The sequence below is a fragment of the Schistocerca nitens genome, chromosome 5, assembly GCF_023898315.1.
Source record: "Schistocerca nitens isolate TAMUIC-IGC-003100 chromosome 5, iqSchNite1.1, whole genome shotgun sequence".
Classification (NCBI taxonomy): domain Eukaryota; kingdom Metazoa; phylum Arthropoda; class Insecta; order Orthoptera; family Acrididae; genus Schistocerca; species Schistocerca nitens.
Window position 1 is genome coordinate 766,337,027 of NC_064618.1, and position 20,385 is coordinate 766,357,411.

The 20,385-nt window shown below is 39.5% G+C and overlaps 1 protein-coding gene across 1 annotated transcript in view; it reads left to right on the plus strand.

Annotated features, from left to right (window-relative positions):
• Nucleotides 1-20,385, plus strand: part of LOC126260937 (PMS1 protein homolog 1-like) — a 137,719-nt gene that overhangs the window by 93,456 nt on the left and 23,878 nt on the right. Inside the window, exons 7-10 of the mRNA XM_049958444.1 lie at nucleotides 5,047-6,012; nucleotides 10,211-10,349; nucleotides 10,432-10,741; nucleotides 16,936-17,130. Of these exons, the coding sequence (XP_049814401.1) occupies nucleotides 5,047-6,012; nucleotides 10,211-10,349; nucleotides 10,432-10,741; nucleotides 16,936-17,130 (1,610 nt within the window). The remainder of the gene's footprint in view (nucleotides 1-5,046; nucleotides 6,013-10,210; nucleotides 10,350-10,431; nucleotides 10,742-16,935; nucleotides 17,131-20,385) is intronic.

Sequence of the window (20,385 nt, forward strand, 5' to 3'; positions counted from 1 at the left end):
CCAGTACTCACAGTTACACAGTCTAAAAGAGTGCACCACTATTACCTTAAAAATAATGCTTGCCTTCATTGGCTTGAAATTTCAAATCTAAAATAAAAATGTAATTGTCATTGCTCACACTTGAACTCTTTCAGCTGTACACAAGACACATGCACTGATTAGCATTACATCAAGCTTCTGTCTTCTCAACAGGTCTGGCAGTAATGGTAACTAAAGTAAACCTTTCATTGGCTAATATATGGCTACAAGTCAGTTATGTTACATAACCAAATTCTTTTCTGGACTGAGTTTAGTCCAGCCTGTACATGTTAGGATATGGTGAGCTCTCAATCATGTATGGTCCATGGTACACTAGGAGAAACTTTTTAACTTCTGCAGTGGCCTTTCTCGGCTTCATATTTCATTTGCACCATTGTTAATAATTGCAGGAATGGAAAATTCACATCCTCCCCACTGATGTTAGCAGGCTTTCCTCCAAAAATCAGTTCACTTGGGCGAAACTCTGCAATTCGTGTCGTGAATTATCCACGATTTCGTAAATTTTACACTTACGATGACAGTTCCTTCAGAGCCGGTTCAGTTCCTTCATGACACTTTCACGAGAAAAATTTGGCAAAATGCAAACTTATTTAATCTGCTTTCTTTCAAGTGGAACAAACTTCAGCCAGATGTCTGATAGATGTCAAACCCATATACATAAAATAATCCCCTTCTAGTTTACCTACTAACACAGTTGCTGTAGCCCTCCCAATGGGATGAAATCCTATGTATTTTTAGAAAATGTCCAATACAATAAAAATATAAGAACACCCACCACTGGAAACAGACAATGCGTCAAAGAGATCTACAGCAGTAACCTATCTGGGTCCCAGTTAGGCATGACCCATTGCATATCCATTTGAATAGGTACAGATGCAGTCCTGACTTGCAGACAGTGATCACAGGTGGCAACCCTAGGGGGAACCCCACTATAGGTGTTAAGACTCTTGATAGTGTCCTGCAACAAACAACTTTTCTTCAGGAGGCTGTTGGTCTTTCTCTCAACAAGTTTGAAGGTTTTCATCGCTTGGAGTCGGATGTTATATCTCGACGTTCTGTGATAAATCTCACAGAGAAATCTTTTGACGACGCAACCTTATCCATGCTAGGGAAGGGTTTAAATTTTGCACCCACTCCGAAGAATTTGCCGGTAGTTGATTTTATTAGTTCAATTGAACAGGCAGTTTGCAAACTACCTCCTGACGCTGCAGAGGAGGTTAGGAGGGAGGCATTCCGTGTTTTGACTAGGGCTCGTCCACCCAAGAGTAATGTAACAGCAGCAGAGAGGGCTGCGTTACGCTCTCTCAAAGTTGATCCTAGTATTGTTATTTTACCTGCTGACTAGGGCAATGCCACCGTTATTTTAAATAATCATGATTATTTACAAAAGATGCAACGTTTACTATCTGATTCAGCGTATCGCAGAATCAATGCTGACCCCACAAAAAGTGTTGAGAGAAAGACCAACAGCCTCCTGAAGAAAAGTTGTTTGTTGCAGGACACTATCAAGAGTCTTAACACCTATAGTGCGGTTCCCCATAGGTTATATGGCCTTCCAGAGGTTCTCAAGGAAGGGGTTCCTTTCCATCCTATAGTGAGTAACATCTGCGCTCCGACATATCGTGTATCCAAGCATCTTGCTTCTCTGTTGAGTCCACAAGTAGGTCGGTGTGAACATCATATCAGGAACTCAGCTGATTTTTTACGTTGTTTGGAGGGACTGAGGTTGAATGACTCTGATATTTTAGTGAGTTTCGATGTGGTCTCTCTCTTCACTCGTGTTCCTCTGTCTGATTCGTTGCAGTTAATTGAGGCAAGTTTTGGTGCTGAATTAACTAATCTCTTTAGGCATATGTTGACATCCACTTACTTTCTATTTAATGACCAGTATTACAAGCAGACAGATGGAGTTGCGATGGGTAGTCCGTTGTCTCCTGTGATCGCAAATTTGTTCATGGAAGACTTCGAGGAATGTGCATTGGAGTCGGCGCCTTTGAAACCCGCCTGTTTCTTTAGATACATTGACGACACCTTCGTTGTTTGGCCTCATGGTAGGGAGAATTTGAATGTCTTTTTAGAACATCTGAACTTGATCCACCCGAACATTCGTTTTACGATGGAGGTGGAAGAGGATGGTTGCCTTCCCTTTCTTGACGTGTTGGTTAGGAGGAAGGATGATGGATCATTGGGACATGCAGTCTACAGGAAACGTACTCACACCGACTCGTACTTACAGGCTAATAGTTGTCACCATCCGGCTCAGCGTGAAGGGGTACTTCGTACCTTGGTACACAGGGCACATGTCGTTTCTGACACTGAGACTTTGCCAGCTGAGCTGTCCCATCTTGAAGTTACATTTCGTCAAAATGGTTATAGTGATAGACAGATTGAACGTGCGTTGCGCTATCGACCTACTGTACATCGGGTGATTGATGATAATTCTGAGTCAACACCTTAGTCTACTGCCTTTTTGCCTTACGTAGGAAACACGTCCAACAAGATCGGTCGTATTTTACGGAAATACGATGTGAAATGTGTTTTCCGACCTCCATCTAAAATTAGAACACTTTTGAGTTCCGTTAAGGATGATCTTGGACTGCGTAAGGCGGATGTATATCGTATTCCTTGTAGCTGCGGCATGGCATATATTGGTCAAACTATCAGGACCGTGGAGGACCGATGTACCGAGCATAAACGACACACACGATTTCAGCAGCCAAATAGATCTGCTATTGCCGAACATTGCTTGGATACTGGTCACCCCATGTTATATAATAACACCGAGACATTGGCATGCAAGTCCAGTGTTATTAGGGAGGCAGTTGAGAATAAATTAGCGAGCAACCTCGTTAACAGGGATGGAGGTTTCTGTTTAAACTCTGTTTGGAATCCGGCTCTCTCCCTTGTCAAAAAACAGAGGGACAGAGTCAATGCTACCTCACCTGCAAAGTCATAGTCTCACTATCGATAGCTCTGACTTTGGTCAGCTTTGGTGGCACTAGTGTTCAGTGTGTGTATGTTTTATCTTTCCTGCTTCTGTCCGAGAACCGAGGTATTAAATTAGCATGTATGCCGCCTGTCCGTTGTAGTTTGCCTTGAAAATGGCGGGGTGTTCTCCCGCCGAAATATCGGCGGTCGCTGAAAGTGTTACCTGGCTGAATTCCCAGAAGTTATTTGAAAATGTGGTGGACATAGTGAGAATGTCAGCATGTTATTCTATACCAGAGAAGGAAAGTTGCTACTCACCATATAGCGGAGATGCTGAGTCGCGATAGGCGCTATAAAAAGATTCACACAATCTTTTTACTGTGCCTATCGTGACTCAGCATCTCCGCTATATGGTGAGTAGCAACTTTCCTTCTCTGGTATTGTTACATTACATCTTGGATTTTCCATTGTTTGATCAGAATGTTATTCTGAAGAGACTGTTTCCATTCTTCCCTACACATCACCTTACCAAAAATGATATGTTACACCGCTAAATGCAATAGAAGAATGGCACGAGGACACAATCGTGAGCTGTTCCTACACTGACAGCAACCACATCACAGTACTTTTGCGAGGAGAGTTGTTGCATTAATCTGTGTTTTGTGTTTTGGTTGTGTGTTCACCCTTTATAGATTGAAGAGCCAAAGAAACTTGTACACCTGCCTAATATTGTGTAGGGCCCCCGCAAGCATGCAGAAGTGCTGCATCATGATGTTGCATGGACTCGACTAATGTCTGAAGTAGTGCTGGAGGGAATTGACACCAGAGATCCTGCAGGGCTGTCCATGAATCTGTAACAGTATGAGGGGGTGGAGATCTCTTCTGAACAGCATGTTACAAGGCATCTGAGATATGCTCAATAATGTTCATGTCTGGTGAGTTTGGTGGCCAGAGAAGGTGTTTAAACTCAGAAGAGTGTTCCTGGAGCCACTCTGTAGCAATTCTGGACGTGTGGGGTGTTGCATTATCCAGCTGGAATTGCCCAAGTCCGTCGGAATGCACAATGGATGCATGTGATCAGGCAGAATGCTTGCATACGTGTTACCTGTCAGAGTTGTGTCTAGATGTATTAGGGGTCCCATATCACTCCAACTGCATAAGCCCCGCACCATTAGAGAGCCTCCACCAGCTTGAACAGTCCCCTGATGACATGCAGGGTCCATGGATTCATGAGGTCATCTCAATACCTGTACACATCCATCTGCTTGATGCAATTTGAAATGAGACTCATCCTACCAGGCAACCTGTTTCCAGTCGTCAACAGTCCAGTGTCGGTGTTGATCGGACCAGGTGAGATATAAAGCTTTGTTGTCGTGCAGTCATCCAGGGTACACAAGTGGGCCTTCAGCTCTGAAATCTCATATTAATGATGTTTTGTTGAATGGTTCACACGCTGATGCTTGTTGATGACCTGGCATTGAAATCCGCAGCAATTTGCGGAAAGTTTACACTTCTGCCATGTTGAGCAATTCTTTTCAGTTATTGTTGGTCCCGTTCTTGTAGAATCTTTTTCCAGCCGCAGCGATGTTTTACCGGATTCCTGATATGCGCGGTACACTCGATAAATGGTGGCACGGGAAAATCCCCAGAAAATCCCCACTTCATCACTACCTTGGTGATACTGTGTCCCATCACTCGTGCGTTGATTATAACATCACGTTCAAACTCACTTGATAACCTGCCATTGTAACAGCAGTAACTGATCTGACAACTGCACCTCACACCTGTTGTCTTATGGAGGCGCTGCGGACCACAACACCGTATTCTGCCTGTTTACATATCTCTGTACTTGAATACGCATACCTATACCAGTTTCTTTGGTGCTTCAGTGGTGTATATATAGTCTTTTTTGTGTAATCTAAATATATTAGTGAAAGTAAGTGTGATATTGAAAGTTAGAGCAAAATGTAAATAATTAAATTATTTAGAGAAAATAAAAGTATTTTATTTTTTGTGTAAGTTCAAACTCTGACTATATCATAAATGATTAGTGTATTAATGCATGGTTGTCCTTTACAGAACACAATCCTATCATCTATTGAAGAAATGCTTATTGAGTATTATGGACTTCAGAACGAAGAAGAGGACACAGAAAATTGTAAGCAACCTGTGTCCAAAATTAACAGGAAGCTTAAACCTCAGTCCACTGTTGAAGAGGATAGGCCAATTAAACGCTCAAAATTGATCGCTGAGTGTCCTAGTACATTAGAATCCTCACAAAACCTGAGTATAAGTACCACTGCACTTCCTACGCAATCAAAGAATCTCCAAATTGGAAATGAAAATATTGTAGATCGTGGTGTACATTCTAAGCAGTCAGAGAATCCGCAAATTGCAAATGGAAATATTGTGGATCACAATGGAGACAGGACAGTGGTTGAAAGTTTGGCACGTGTGTGCCAAGAGTCTGCAATGGCTGAGTTTTTTAATAGTGCTGAGAATAAAGAAACAGAGCACTGTGATGTTTTGCAAGGAATAAAAGACAGTACTTTCCATGATGGAGATAATGAACTGAAGACTGTTGAATCAAGATACAATTTTCTCCACAGTTCACTAGATTTGCCAAAGAACTCTACAGTCACCAATGGAGAGGTACTAACTACTCAGTTGGAGAGAGAAACTGGGCAAATAAATTCTGTTGGTCCCGAACAGAGAGGTGACATGCAAATTAGTAAGTCTAAAGACAGTGTTGAACATGAAACAGTAACAGATATGACAGAACATACTAAAATACATAATGATATTTCTCTCAGAATTGAAAGCAGTCTTTTCAACATGCTTGATGATATAGAGGATGTATTTTTTGGGTTTGATACACCCGAGCAAGATGCTAGTCAGAGAGAAAGGGAGAGAGCAAAACAGGCATTAGAAGCAGCAAAATCTGTAGAAACTACAAAAATGGGCCAATCTGCTAATCTGGAAGATTTGAACAAGGAACAGTGGAGCAAAGGCTCAATTAAAACAAAAAATGGCTGTACAGTTGAGGTATGCTCAGCATGTTTTTGTGTGTTTAGTCTCTTTTGTTATTAGTTTACACGTGTATTATTATAGAATGGTTTGTGGTTATTAACACTTTTGAATCTAGTTTTTGTATTTTGTCAACGTTGTCAGTTACTGCCATGTTGTCAGCTAACAAAAATCAATGGGCAGCATATTAGTATTATGGTTATCAGTTCTGTCTGTACAACATAATTACGGTTGTTGAGGGCAGGGTGGCAACAAAACCTGGAAAGTCATGAATTCTCAGCAAATTTTGGAAGATTCAGGGATTATGAATGACTTTTGAATTAAAGAAATCTACTGAGTCATTTTGTTAAAAATCGTTCTGAGATTCTATTTCAGAATTAATCAGTTATGGGATTAGGCAAGGAAAGGTGAAGAAGTGCATTGAACTGCATTGTTTGTTGTTCAATTGTTCTACCTCTCGCAGGCTTGGTGTCATAGGGAATCTTTGTTGCTGTCTGTGCATTCTGTAGCTACAGGTCCATTTCTACCACTGCATTGATATTTCCTCATTGATCCTTTTATCAATGGTCCATCACTTACAGTATACAAAACTTAATGATTTGCAATAAATCGTGTTATGAGTTTCTTCTTTTCTGAGTATTTCCTTTCCTAGCCACAATTTTGTCTTAAAAAATGCATCTGTATTTATTTCTGCTGCCTAACAATGATTTACATATGCATTCCTGAAAGTTCTAGATCACCATTTTTATGTTATGTTACATTGATTCAGAGATGTGTAAACAGTTGCTCTTCCATTGATTTTCAACCCAATCTAGATTTATTGCTCGGTGCCTGACATCACTGCACTCCCAGCTGATTGGGCTGAGGCAATGCAGAAATGTCCATAGTGTATAAATGAGTTTCTTCATGTAATAGCAAGAGCTTATTTGTAATAGAACTGTTTCGTTTCTTTGTCTTGGTTTCATATCATAGGATTTTTAGAGTTTTTATCCCAATATGAGATACATCACTGGTGCGTTTCTTTCTTCCCATAATTTTAAAGGGTACGCCGAAACAGAGAAGTGGTGCAAAACCTGCTTCATGTCATGTACCTGATTGCATTCATCCTTCAGGCCACATCTTACTTGCAGAGACTGGATATTAAAAGTCTACAGTACATAAAGGCAGACAATTCTGCGTTCTAATCAAGTGTTGGATGACACTTTTTCTGGTAACATGCTTGTTCACTTCATTCACATACGCAACCATTAATCTCCTTAGAAAATTATAAATTTTCTTGCTCGAACAGCCCACGGGTGTACTGCTGGTCCAAAGTGTCCAATGGGCACAATATTTCGGCAATCAGACATGTTGCCATCGTCAGGTGCACTGATGAACTGAACTCCTGAGGGCGGGCAGCTGTAATAAATCCCCTCCTCTCACGAGGTGTTCTCTCCACGGTCCGCGTCAGCGGTCGCTGAGACGCTGGCGTCTGTGGTGGCATCGGTGTAATTGCTTCGTCTGCCCTAGTTGCCCATTCATTTCCTTTGCTGAGTGTCTTTTTAATTAGACTCAGTGCTGGTTCCCATGCCCTGCTGAGGTTGTAGCCGCAATCTTGGTTGATGAGTCTGCCCCTGGTACGAATTTCATTAGCCTCTCTAACGACGCTGTCCCAGTATTTAGAAGTCTGTGCCAAGACCCTGGTCTGTTGGTAGTCCACTTCGTGATTTTCGGACAAACAGTGCTCTGTGACCGCCGACTTGTTGGGGTACCCAAGTCGGGTGTGCCTCTGATGTTCTCGGCAACGATCTTCGATGGTGCGCACTGTCTGTCCAATATAAGTCTTCCCACATTGGCACGGAATCTGGTATATGCCGGCCTTCCACAAACCGAGATCATTTTTGACACTTCCCAATAATGCTCGTGTTTTATTTGGTGGGCAAAAGACAGTTCCTACTCGGTGTTTCCTCAATATTTGTCCTATTTTCCCCGATAGTGCTCCAGTATACGGTATATAGGCACTGGCTATCTCTTTCTCTGTAACTTTTTCAGTCTCCACACACTGTGCTGTAGTGGTGGGGCGGAGAGCGCGTCTGATCTGCCATTCCGGGTACTCTGTTATGCCAACGGTACAACCTTGTATACTTCTTATCATAACATCTCAGTTTTTGACAGGACAGTGCAGGAATTACTTGACTGTGTATTGAATTATTTTGGAGCCAGTAAACTCCTTTGCAATCCAGACAAAACTAAACAGCATTCATCAGATTCACCTGAGGATATAGAAATTAAAAATGTGATACTTCCAAGAATTCATACTGACTCCAAAACTGATTGAGAAGCTGTTTCATAATTTCTGTAAAAAGATCTCAGGGCCTTCATCACGTAATGTATTGCGAATACATAGAAAGAAGGATCCTTTATTGTATGATTACATGATAGCGGAACAAACACTGGTAGCAGTTACTTCTGTAAAATATCCGGGAGTATGCGTGTGGAACGATTTGAAGTGGAATGATCATATAAAATTAATTGTTGGTAAGGCGGGTACCAGGTTGAGATTCATTGGGAGAGTCCTTAGAAAATGTAGTCCATCAACAAAGGAGGTGGCTTACAAAACACTTGTTCGACATGTACTTGAGTATTGCTCATCAGTGTGGGATCCGTACCAGATCGGGTTGGCGGAATAGATAGAGAAGATCCAAAGAAGAGCGGCGTGTTTCGTCACAGGGTTATTTGGTAACCGTGATAGCGTTACGGAGATGTTTAGCAAACTCAAGTGGCAGACTCTACAAGAGAGGCGCTCTGCATCGCGGTGTAGCTTGCTCACCAGGTTTCGAGAGGGTGCTTTTCTGGATGAGGTATCGAATATATTGCTTCCCCCTACTTGTACCTCCCGAGATCACGAATGTAAAATTAGAGAGATTCGAGCGCGCACGGAGGCTTTCAGACAGTCGTTCTTCCCGCGAACCATATGCGACTGGAACAGAAAATGGAGGTAATGACAGTGGCACGTAAAGTGCCCTCCGCCACACACCGTTGGGTGGCTTGCGGAGTATAAATGTAGATGTAGATGTTAGTGATCACTTCCATATCACATAAATCAGGCTCCTCTAATTATATATCTTATATGTCTTAGTCCTGTGGGAACTAGTGCCTCATTAACATTGTACAAAATAGAACAAGCTATTGACATTTTAAAAAAGAGAAAATTATTCAATTGCCTGCCACACAGGCCATATTATAATACAAAAGTGTTCTATGGCATGCATCATATTTACTTAAATTTTTAAGGTGGTAGCTGTACTCAGTGATACTTATAATGAAGTCATTTTCATTTAAGTAATCAGTGTTGAATACTATTCTTTATTTTTGTGTGACCTCATCCCCACTTTACACCAAACTCTCTATTATGTGGTCTCTGAAACTGTCTCTTTGTAACGATCATTCTTAAGGCAAATACTACTCTCAGAGTATATCTACTAAATTATATTCCTTGGCAAGGAAGCTTGGAACTTAAATATTTTTTTCATTATTATTATTATTATTATTTGAAGGAAAAAAAAACTGCAGGAAAACTGGAAAAGACGATGTCTGTTGTACAATAACTGTGACAGACCTATGTTGATACATCATGTGGAGCAACTGATAGCAGTACAGAAAGCTTTGATGTATATTTTCATGACCAACACAGCTAACTTAGATGTGAAATTCTATCTTACCAAGATGATGATGTTGTAATGTATTTTTACATCTACTTGAAAACACTATGTCCTTCTGGAACTAGGAATCACTAAGTGTCATTCACTAAAAGCAGCTTATGGTGTAATGTGAATTTCTTTAAGTAGATGGAAATAGTCTTGCAAAATAGTAAAATGAAAATAATTTAAATAGCAAATGCCTACACCATTGAATATCTGTTTTGATTCTTGAGCTCACTGCCTGTAACAGGCAGAAGTAAAGGATTGCACACACATTCTTGAATGGCTGTTGTGCTGAAGTTCACATATTCTACTAAGTTTGGTAACAAAAAAAGCATTTCACACTGTTCTTTATATTATTTGCATCTACGTATCAGTGTTGTTACTTTGTTAATGGTGAGTTTCCTACACTGTTATGTATTAAGCCTGTTAACCCATCCGTCTTTTGGTGTGAGATATTGGTTGTTTTTTCAGTTGTGATAGTGTTTGAACCTTAAATTTTTATATATTTTGAGCCTTTATTATGTTTTCTTTAGGGTGCTAAACTCTTACTGCCAAAAGTGAACAAGAGTAAAAAGGAATTTTTTGATCTGTCCTTGCACAGTGTCAGCAGTCAAATGGGCTGTAAAGAGCAGAGCGCATTCACAAAATTTTCAAGACATATGCGTCCAAAACGTATGTACTTGTTGTCTTATGCATGTGTCCCCCTTAATGTGTATTCCAGAACTTAATTACATTTTTTATATAAATTTTGTAGTTCTTGAAGAAAACCCTGGTGTTGCATTCACAAAAGTTGCTAGCCTTCTGGCTGAGCACTGGAAACAACTGACAGATGAAGAGAAGTCTAAATATGAAGAAATAGCACGAGATGAGGAAGAGAGGAAGCACAATGTTCCCACTAGGAAAAGTACTGAAAAAATATGTTCTCCAAGTGTAGTAGAAATGCTGAATACCACACCAAGGAGGAAACCTCCATTGGATGATCTCCATAGTGTAGATGGCTGTGTGCCTTGTTCTATGACAGAAATTAATCAAAAAATGGAAGAAATAGCATTAAAGCACAAAAGGTAAACCTGCATTTACTATCGTTTTAATAATCTGTTAAATGTACTGTGCATGAAATTTCAGTGATCAGATGGTAGTTATTTGTAACAATGTTAATAACATCAATGAAATAGTGCTACCTGTAATAAAATTTTCTTACATTACTGTGTCAATCCACACTATCAGCGACCTTTTGGTAGCATATTCTACATTCCAGTACTTTAGCAACATTTGGATGAGAGAATAAGCTTTCTGAAATGTTGTGGACTGAAGCAGTTGGTAACTTGGGCATATTTTATTGTACTGACACGCCACGGAAGCCTTCACTCTTGCATGTGGTCCCTAATGGCATTTGTGGTAGAATTTTCTGTTCAAGTCTCTTTCAGAATATAGGCTTGTGTTAGTTTTGTATGAAATCCACACTCTTAAGCCATGAAATGCTGGTTTTCACCTTAAATCTTAATAATATTTCCGAAATAAAACCTTTACAGATATTGATAATGTATATTGGCTGTTGGATGACTATATTAAGCTTCCTGCAAACCGCTTTCGCCCTGTAGGTTGCTTACTCTTGTTACAAAGACCTCCCTCCTCCAGAGGCTGCTTACAAATACCAAAAAGGCATTGCGTGTTGTGGACATGATACTATGTACAAACAGTCTGTTGATGAACTGTTCATTACGGCCACCACCAGGGGCACCAGTCATGCTTGTGAGCAGCTTGCACCTCAGGAAACTGGTGGCACTGCTATCGAAGAACAAATTATCGTCCGCATGTCACATGGTCACAGTCATACCTCCACCTGCTGGATACTTAAGGTGGAGCGCAACTTCCAGCAGTAGCATTCAACTTCTAGCTCAGTTCTGGGCCAGGAGTCAACTACACCTCTTACCTCTTCAATTGGAACTCACTGAGACCAGCTTGGATGCTCCATTCTAAACTGCACTGTCTCCACACTGCTTAAAGGTATACCACACCATGTGGTCCTCCTGGACGCTGTTCTTATAGCCACTTGGAATGAGGCTTCCCTCGGAATTGTTGTAACACCAGTAGAATTTATTTCTGTTGCTTTCAGTTGATAACAAGTGATCTCTCAGTTCTTATTCGAACTTAACTTTATTGTGAACTTGTGCTGTTAATAAAGTGTTCTTAAGTTCAACCTTGGTATCATGATTCATCAATGTGCATCACCCAAAAGAGTTTCAACCGTGGCAATGGAGGATTAAATAATTTTCGTAGAGGATAAAAACGGGACTTAACAGTGATAATGAGGATAAAGATGTGTTTTCTGCCATGCTCTCTTGCCATTTTGGAGACATTGCTTTATTACCCAGGTTGGATACTTTACCGGTGTGATGACGTCCCGCTATGTATACATTTTTGCACTTTGTGTACTTGAATACCATGTTGTTTGTTGCTATTTCTATTGTGTTTCTGGAGTCACTACCATGGTGAAACAGTGTCAACAGGGACAGTTTGTGAGAGATGGCTGGTATTCCTTGCCCATGTGTCAGGGCTGATCCAGCCTCAGACTTTGCACCAGTACCTCCTGTGCCTTCACTGACTTTTCGTCTCGTCCACCACTTAACCGCCTCCCATCTCCAGCCTTGCCCGACACTGTTCTGTCCATTGCAGCTGTGGTCAGCCCTTTGCCTGAGGTTAGCATCGTCTGGATATCCATTGGTGATTAGGTTCGAGTCCGCTTTTTATGAAGCTCCTGGGATCATCAGCTGTTGTTGTCCTGTCTGGCCTCCATGTCCCCTCATTTCATCTGTGCCAGTGCTGCCATGTGCACTGTTCTGACTTGTTCCTGATGTCGACTACAGACTTTCTATGACAGATTTTGTATTAGTTTTGTCCCTTGGCTCCAATACAGTAAAACCAAATGCTATACTCCGATAGTCAATCCCAGCACTGCATGTCAACACGCACCATTGCCTCCGCCCAAAGCTGCCATGGTTTACTTCCTCTCGAGGGCCCTTGCTTCTGGGTACTGCTCTTATGCACCCAGCAGCAGCAAACTTTCGGCCTTTCTGGTCTCCTTCCATTCAGTTGTTCCTGTGCTCCTGTGCCCATTGCAGCAAAGACCTTTCTGCCACTGTGGTCTCCCTTCTGCTTTTGCCATTTCTGTTCTTCCTAGTGGCATCTCACTGCCCTCCACGCTAGTCCTACATCACTGCACTTCTCATGTGCACCTCACATGCTCCTTATGCACACTTTCACATTTCTGCCCCCCCCCCCCCCCTTGCTCTAACAGCAAGTAATGCTATCTTGCTGTCCACAAGTTCATCAGCACACACTGACACCGCACCTGACGTCAGCACCACCATGCTGTCGCCACATTGGTCAAGCCACAGGGTTCCCAGAGCCTCCAAGACCTCCACCTTTGCTGCCACTCCATATTCACCAGTGCCGTACCGTCTCACACTGGCACATTGTTGAATCAACCTCTTGCAACAGCATTTAACTGCTCGCTCAGTTCCGGGCCAGGAGCTGGCTACACCTCATGTCACCAATCAGAACTCGTCGAAATCAGCCCAGACACACTGTTCTACACTGCACCGTATTTGCACTGCTTCACAGTATGCCACACTGCACATTCACCTGGACACCATTCCTATAGCCACTTGGCATGAGGCTTCCCTCGGAAATAGTATAACGCCAGCGGACTTTGTTCCTGTTACTTTCTAGTGGTCATGAATGATCTTTCAGTTGTTATCTGAGCTTAACTTCATTGAGAACTTTTGCTGTGAAAAAAGTATTTTTATATTTAACCTGAGAATCACCATTCATACAGCTTGCATCATCCAAACTGGTCTTAACAATGGTGAGAAATGATTTAACACATGTGCCATCTGTTGGCTGTACCGTGACTCCATTCCCCAAAATTGGATCTCAAGATGGGTTAAATACTGAGCTGTACTGATAATGATCTGACTGCTATGATGAATGCCGTTATAGCATTTGAGGTACTCATCAGGTGAAAAATGTTATATCTTCTACTGAATTGTGTTAAGTGTAGTGTCCTACATTGAACATAAGATTTTCTCACTAAAGTTAGATTTGATAAAAATTGTATCACTATGTGACTACATAATACTGTAAAATAAACCATCAGCTTTCTAGCTTCTGTTGGAATCAACCTTAATGAGGGTTAGTATATGTTCTGTGTCATTGCTGCTGTTTACGTGGTACCAATCTTTTGCACACATTCCTCATGATCTTTTCTCTTATTGGATAATATCATTAGGGAAGAGGGCAACAAATGACTACCACTTCAAAGCTTTTGCTAAAGGTGCATTGAATGTATTAGTTATTTGGTGGAAGTACTTCATTCATTGAACCAATAAAAGAATGTGGTCATGGAAATGCAATGAGAGCACATAGAACACACTTGCTACAGTTTTACCGGCTTTCATGTTCTTGATTATGGATGCAGTGTATACAGATCACCAAAGCTCTCTTTCTTAAAAGTTATAGATACAATTCATCATGCAGGTTTTATGTTGCACAAGGCAGTGTTTAAATGCCAGATCTTAACTTAGCCTTCTGTGGTAACAATTCATAACTTGTCAAGCATAAAGTGTATTGTTAGTTATACTATTACTAGCACTCAGTTTAATTTGTCTCCCACCAACAGAATGAACTTCCAGAACAAAACCATAGGGAAAAACACCATTACAGCTCTATGAAGCTAGTGGTGACTGGTGTGGTTTTAATGGTAGTCCTCAACCAGGGTTGGGGTTATTTATAATACGGGTTGTGCAGGAGACTCACACTTGTTTTATATTTGTTGGAGCACTGCTGAATGTACACAAACCTTTGTGAGTATGACACCACCAAGAAGAATGCAAATGACTGAAATAAGCTTTATATAACAGATTAGGTACAGGACAATACACAAATGATAGGGATTGCCGAATTCTTCCAGATCTTGGTTGTGGAGAATTGAGTATGGTGTGCAGCCCTCATATGCTATGTACAGAGCCTCGTAATATAACAGAGGACTTGGATATTTTCATCTGGGGAATCTTTGTTGATACACAATCACAGTGGACACTTTGAAGGGGGACTTATCTGAAAATTCCACATTTTGCTGCTTACCCTTGCAGTGATGGTGTTGATAAATCCATCGCAATCTGTGGGTTTTGTGGTGTCTGTAAAATGAATTGAATGCCGTGGCAACCATGCTACAGTCCAGCTCACAGCAGATGGGTCCAAACCATTGCTGCTTCGTCTTTGAGTGACTTTCATGGGTGATGTTGTACAGTCTTTTGTGGACAAGATGGCTGTCGTCCAGACTTGCGATCACGTTTGTGTAGGCCAGTTGTCAATTATTGCTGTGTATGACCTTTTCAGTTGACTAGTTCCATGCGTGCATGACTGTCATACCGTGCCCTATTTGTGCCGAAATTATGTGCCATTTCCCAGGGCCCCTTTCGAACTCGCATCTTGACCTTATTGCCCCTTTTATAGTCCCATTTCACTGAGGTCTGCTGAGTATCAGGACATGTGGTAATGTAACATGTAACGAATGTACCATTAAAAGGAAAAAAACACACTCATGTTCACACAAGTATGCACACCTCACACACACATGTTCGCTATCTCTGACCATTCAGGTCAGAGCAGCCAGAGATAGTGGTCATGTGTGAACGTGAGGTGTGCTTACTTGTGTGAAAGTGTGTGTGTGTATGTGTGTGTGTGTGTGTGTGTGTGTGTGTGTGTGTGTGTTTTCATTTCTGAAGAAGGCATTGGCCAAAAGCTTACATGTAACTGTCTTTGTGTCATGCTTGCCTGCAACTCAACGTGTCATCTTTAGGGTGAGTAGCAATCAATTCTTTACATAATATTGTTGATGTTCCATCCTGGACTTTCCATTGTTCGAATGTACTATTAATACATCTGTACCATACTTTGTGACTGCAGAGTATCTAACAAAGTTCCTATTTTCAAAATGTACCACAGAAAATGTCAGAAGGTCAAAAGCACTTAAGACATATCTTAATGGTACATTCTTTATGTGGAACTTCCGTGACTCAGGCAGCCGATGTGGGAGGACTTACAAGTTGCATAGGCTTTCTCAATTGTTCAGGCAAATAGAAGATACCTATCAGCTAGTTGACAGCTCGTTTGACTCACTATGGAGGACCTCTGTCCAGTTTCTTACATGTCAGTGATTTGGCAAGTGTGTGAATTTCAGCTTATTCAACAGAGAACCAGGTCTTTGTTTCCTCAAAAGTGTTGGGCACTCTCATCACCCTCTCAGTGGAGCGTAGTTGCATTGTAATGATACCTGATCAATAACAAATGATTAAACTTTTTGGGATCATTAGTAGTATACACTTTTTTGATGTATGTCATGTATTAAATTCTTACTAGAAATACCATTCACGAATGATCTGAACAGACACATTTTTTTTATGTTGGATCTTTTCAGACTGATTTTAAGTTTGTTGTATATGCCCAAGTAATGGTACTCATTTAAACAGTAATGCTACAAACTGTATGATCCATAGCTCAGAGTTCTTGTGTCCAGCAAAAGGAAGAGAAAGAGAGAGGGTAAAGGCTTAGATGCAGTGAGAGTTAACAAAGACCAAGCAGGATTGTAACCAAGTACCCTTTACCAAGGTGTTGCTGCAGGCCAGGGCAAGAATAAAATCAGCAATGAGTTGCCAGCAAGAGACAATGGTTTTCCTCGTATCATATTCTCTTGTGGTATGGAATTCTGGGTGACTTTTCTGCTTAACCATTGTTAGTTCACATTTTTCTCAAATTTATGAAGTAGGCACATACTTTGAAAGGTATTGACTCTACCAGCTTTTATACATTTGACAGTCTGTCATCATCTATTATCTGTTGTCTCCACATTAAGCTAAAATATATGTGAGACAATAATCTTTACTGTGTTGTTTTATCTATGTTTGGTTGTGGTTTAATCACAGACCGCTGTTCTTTTCAACAACAACTCAAGTTGTATGGCTATGGTATTTTGAAGAAATATCTGGTTCGAAAATGTGCCAGATACTCAGTTCAGACTTCACTGTTTTCTTCTTTTTATTCATGTTGAATGGTTGAGTCTGTGGAATATCATGCTGTTATACTTAGTTTCTTCTCATGTGTAAATAATTGCAGGTGCTTTTAATTTTTAAGATTATTTTCATTTCAGTAACATTAGTTTTATTGCATTATTTCATTTAATATATTTAATTTCCAGTTCAGGCAAAGGATCTGGTGAAATATTTGTGATTGGCCAGATACGACCACATGGTGTGTGGTTATATATGAAAAACAGAGAGATTGGGATAATCAGGCATTGGGCATTGCAGGAGACTGTCGAGTTTCATAAAATGATGAAGGAGACAACAGTGCCCTTGGCTCCAGTTATGAACAATATACCTCTTAGACCTAGGTAATACATCTTATGTTCGCATGTTATGTGTATGATGCAACAGTCTGTCACACTCTATATCGCATGAAAGAGATAAGCAAATTTAAATAGTATGAGTTTTATTGTTTGTAGCCATAACCACAAAATGAAAACCGAAATAGTAGCAGTGTAAAAGTAACTACTGTCTTCAGAAGCAGACCATTAATGGACAAGGTAGGGCCAGTGTAGACACAATTTTAATTATAAAAGTAGAATGTGATCAGTACTAAGTGATTTTGATTTGAGGTTTTGGGTACTAAAAGTAATACATCATCGTATAATGAAGAGTTCAGCTTGTTGAGTTAAATGTACATTCAGTATTCTCTAGTTACGTTGTTAAGGCTCTTAAATAGTACTTGTGTTCTTTTGAATATGAGATGACAGTGTGACTATTAAATCAAAATACTGTACTTATAGCATAAAATGAGAAAGAATGTAGAATGTATTGGTAAGGTTTGCATGCTTTGATTTGTATCTGTATATACATACATAGCACTACTCCTCACAGTGCTATGCATGATGGAAGATAGTTTATACTAATATTAGCGATTTTCTATCCTATTTTATTTGGTTACAGGATGAGGAGTAAATGGTTGTGTGTATGACTCACTATGGGAGATCATCAGGTCTGGTATCAACTTGTTTCATTTTCTAGTAATTGACAACAATGAATTTTTCATAGTATGCTAGAGCCTTAAAAGTAGTACCAAGTTTTGAAATGGTACTGTAGCGTAGCAGACACGTTGCTGGGCTAGAATGCTAAACATTGTGGCTTTGAGACCAGCCGGGCACCATTTAAAATTTCATTGTTTTTACACATTTATCAACATGACTTTGATCATTATTTTTATTCAGTTAACTGGTTTAAATATTTTTATTTTTCATCTATACTCGTATGTAGTAGCATTTTAATTGTTGTGTTAACCTTTTTATTCGCTCTCATTTTTTAATTCCTTTCATACTTTTTCTGTTGGTATCTTTATCAATGTATTTTTAACTATTTTTGTTTATCTATCATTATATTTAAAGTTTTAAAACGATGATCGAACTGTTTTTCATTATGACATGTACATGTTTTTGGATAGTTATTATCATAGAAGTTCTTCTTGCCTCATACAAAATAATGCTACTGTAGATTTAAATGAAAGAAGGTGTTATAAATAAAATGAAATTAAAGCAAATAATACAAATAATGATTGCAACAACACAGAAGCAAATATAACATAATGAAAAGGAAGAAATTAAAGCAAAGTAAATACATAAAAATAATTAGAATTGCTTGAGCAAAGATAAAAAATGAAAAAAGAATAACAGGAAAAAACTGATGCAGCGAAGAGTGTGTGTGAATTGTGGTTTATTAGTCTCATAACGTACATAATCTAAATCATTTGATTCAGGTAGAGGAGACACGTCAAAATTTTGGTAAAGTTTTACCATATACATACAACACCTGATTTTAACAAATGGTACCATAACAATAATACAATATAAAAATACACATACAATAAAAAAACTAACAATTAATTACAACAACTGATTTTAACAAATGGTATCATAATAATAATACAGTTTTGTTACACATACAATAAAAGACTAACAATTAATTACCCCTTGCTCAAATTAGCATGTCATCCTCTATTAATTCTTCTACTGAATAGTAGCATTTCTCCCACAGAATCTGCTGTAGCCTTATTTTTAGACTCTCTGGCTTCATATTAAATATATTTTTGCCCATTAGCTTGTTATATATTGTCATCCCCATATACTGTGGAGTTCATACATATAATTTCAAATGGTGTGTGGGTAGCAAAAAATTATTTTTATTTCTTGTGTTGTATGTGTGGTTAAAATGATTTTCCTCAAATAATTTTTGTCTGCTGTGTACAAAGATTATAATGTCATAAATGTATATGGAGGGAACTGTTAGGATTTTAAGGTTCCGAAATAATTGGCAACAAGATTCTGTTTGTTGTGCACTACACATGTATCTTATAATTTTCTTTTGCAGTTTCAGTATTCGAGATACACTACTTGAATTTCCCCAGAAAATGATACCATACCTAATGACAGATTCAAAATAACTATGATATTCTGTTTTTTGTGTACTCATGTCAGTAGAGTTTGCTAGTATTTGCACTGCAAATGCAAAGCTGCTTAGTTTATTTGATAGGAACTCAATATGTGTAGTCCAGTTTAAGTTGTTGTTCACATTTAGTCCTAGGAATTTGACTGTGTTAACTTCTTCCATAGGGTGGTTGTGATGATGTATTTTAAGATCCACACATTTCAAATGTTTGGTTTTGAAATGTACCATATTGGTTTTTGCAATGTTCAGTTTCAAGCCATTTAACTGGAACCAGTTTTCTAGAGTACCAATTGTGCTCACAATGGAGCTCTGAATTTTTTCTGGATCATCTTCAATTAAAACAGAAGTATCATTTGATCTTCAATTAAAACAGAAGTATCATTTGCAAACAGAACTGATGGGGAATTTATATTTATGGGCAAGTCATTTACATAGGATGGGAAAAGGATTGGCCCCAAAATGGAGCCTTGAGGCACACCTTGTGATACTGTACTCCATTTAGAATAATAATTCACTGCATTTGGTGTGACACTTACCCTTTGCTTTCTGTTGTGCAAGTATGATGTGAGCCATTTCAGAGCTTTGTCCTTAATTCCATATTTGTTTAATTTGTAGATAAGCAAGTCATGGTTCACAGAGTCAAATGCTTTTGAAACATCGCAGAAGATACGTGCGACTTTACTTCTCTGATCCAATGATTTGCATATCTTCTTAATGAAGTTATTTACTGCATCCAGTGTGTTTTTTCCTTGTTGGAATCCAAATTGGTTACTTACGATAATATCATTTTTTAGAATAAAATTTTTGATCTGATTTGCAGCTACTTTCTCTAACACTTTTGACAGGATTGGGAGAATAGAAATAGGGTGATAGTTTCCCATATCTTCCCTCGACCCTTTCTTGGACAGAGGTCTCACTTCGGCATATTTTAACACATCAGGAAAGCATCCCTGTTCGAAAGATTGGTTGACTATTTTAGCTAGCAGGGGTGCTATTATGTCATATACTGCTTTAATCACTTTACTTGGTGTCCCATCCCACCCAGCAGAATTTTTATTTTTTAATGACAATATAACATTTTTCACATCCTTTATTGTGACTTTTTTAAAATCTGTGAGATACTCGGCTTCTTGGTCGAGTCCAAAGGGGAT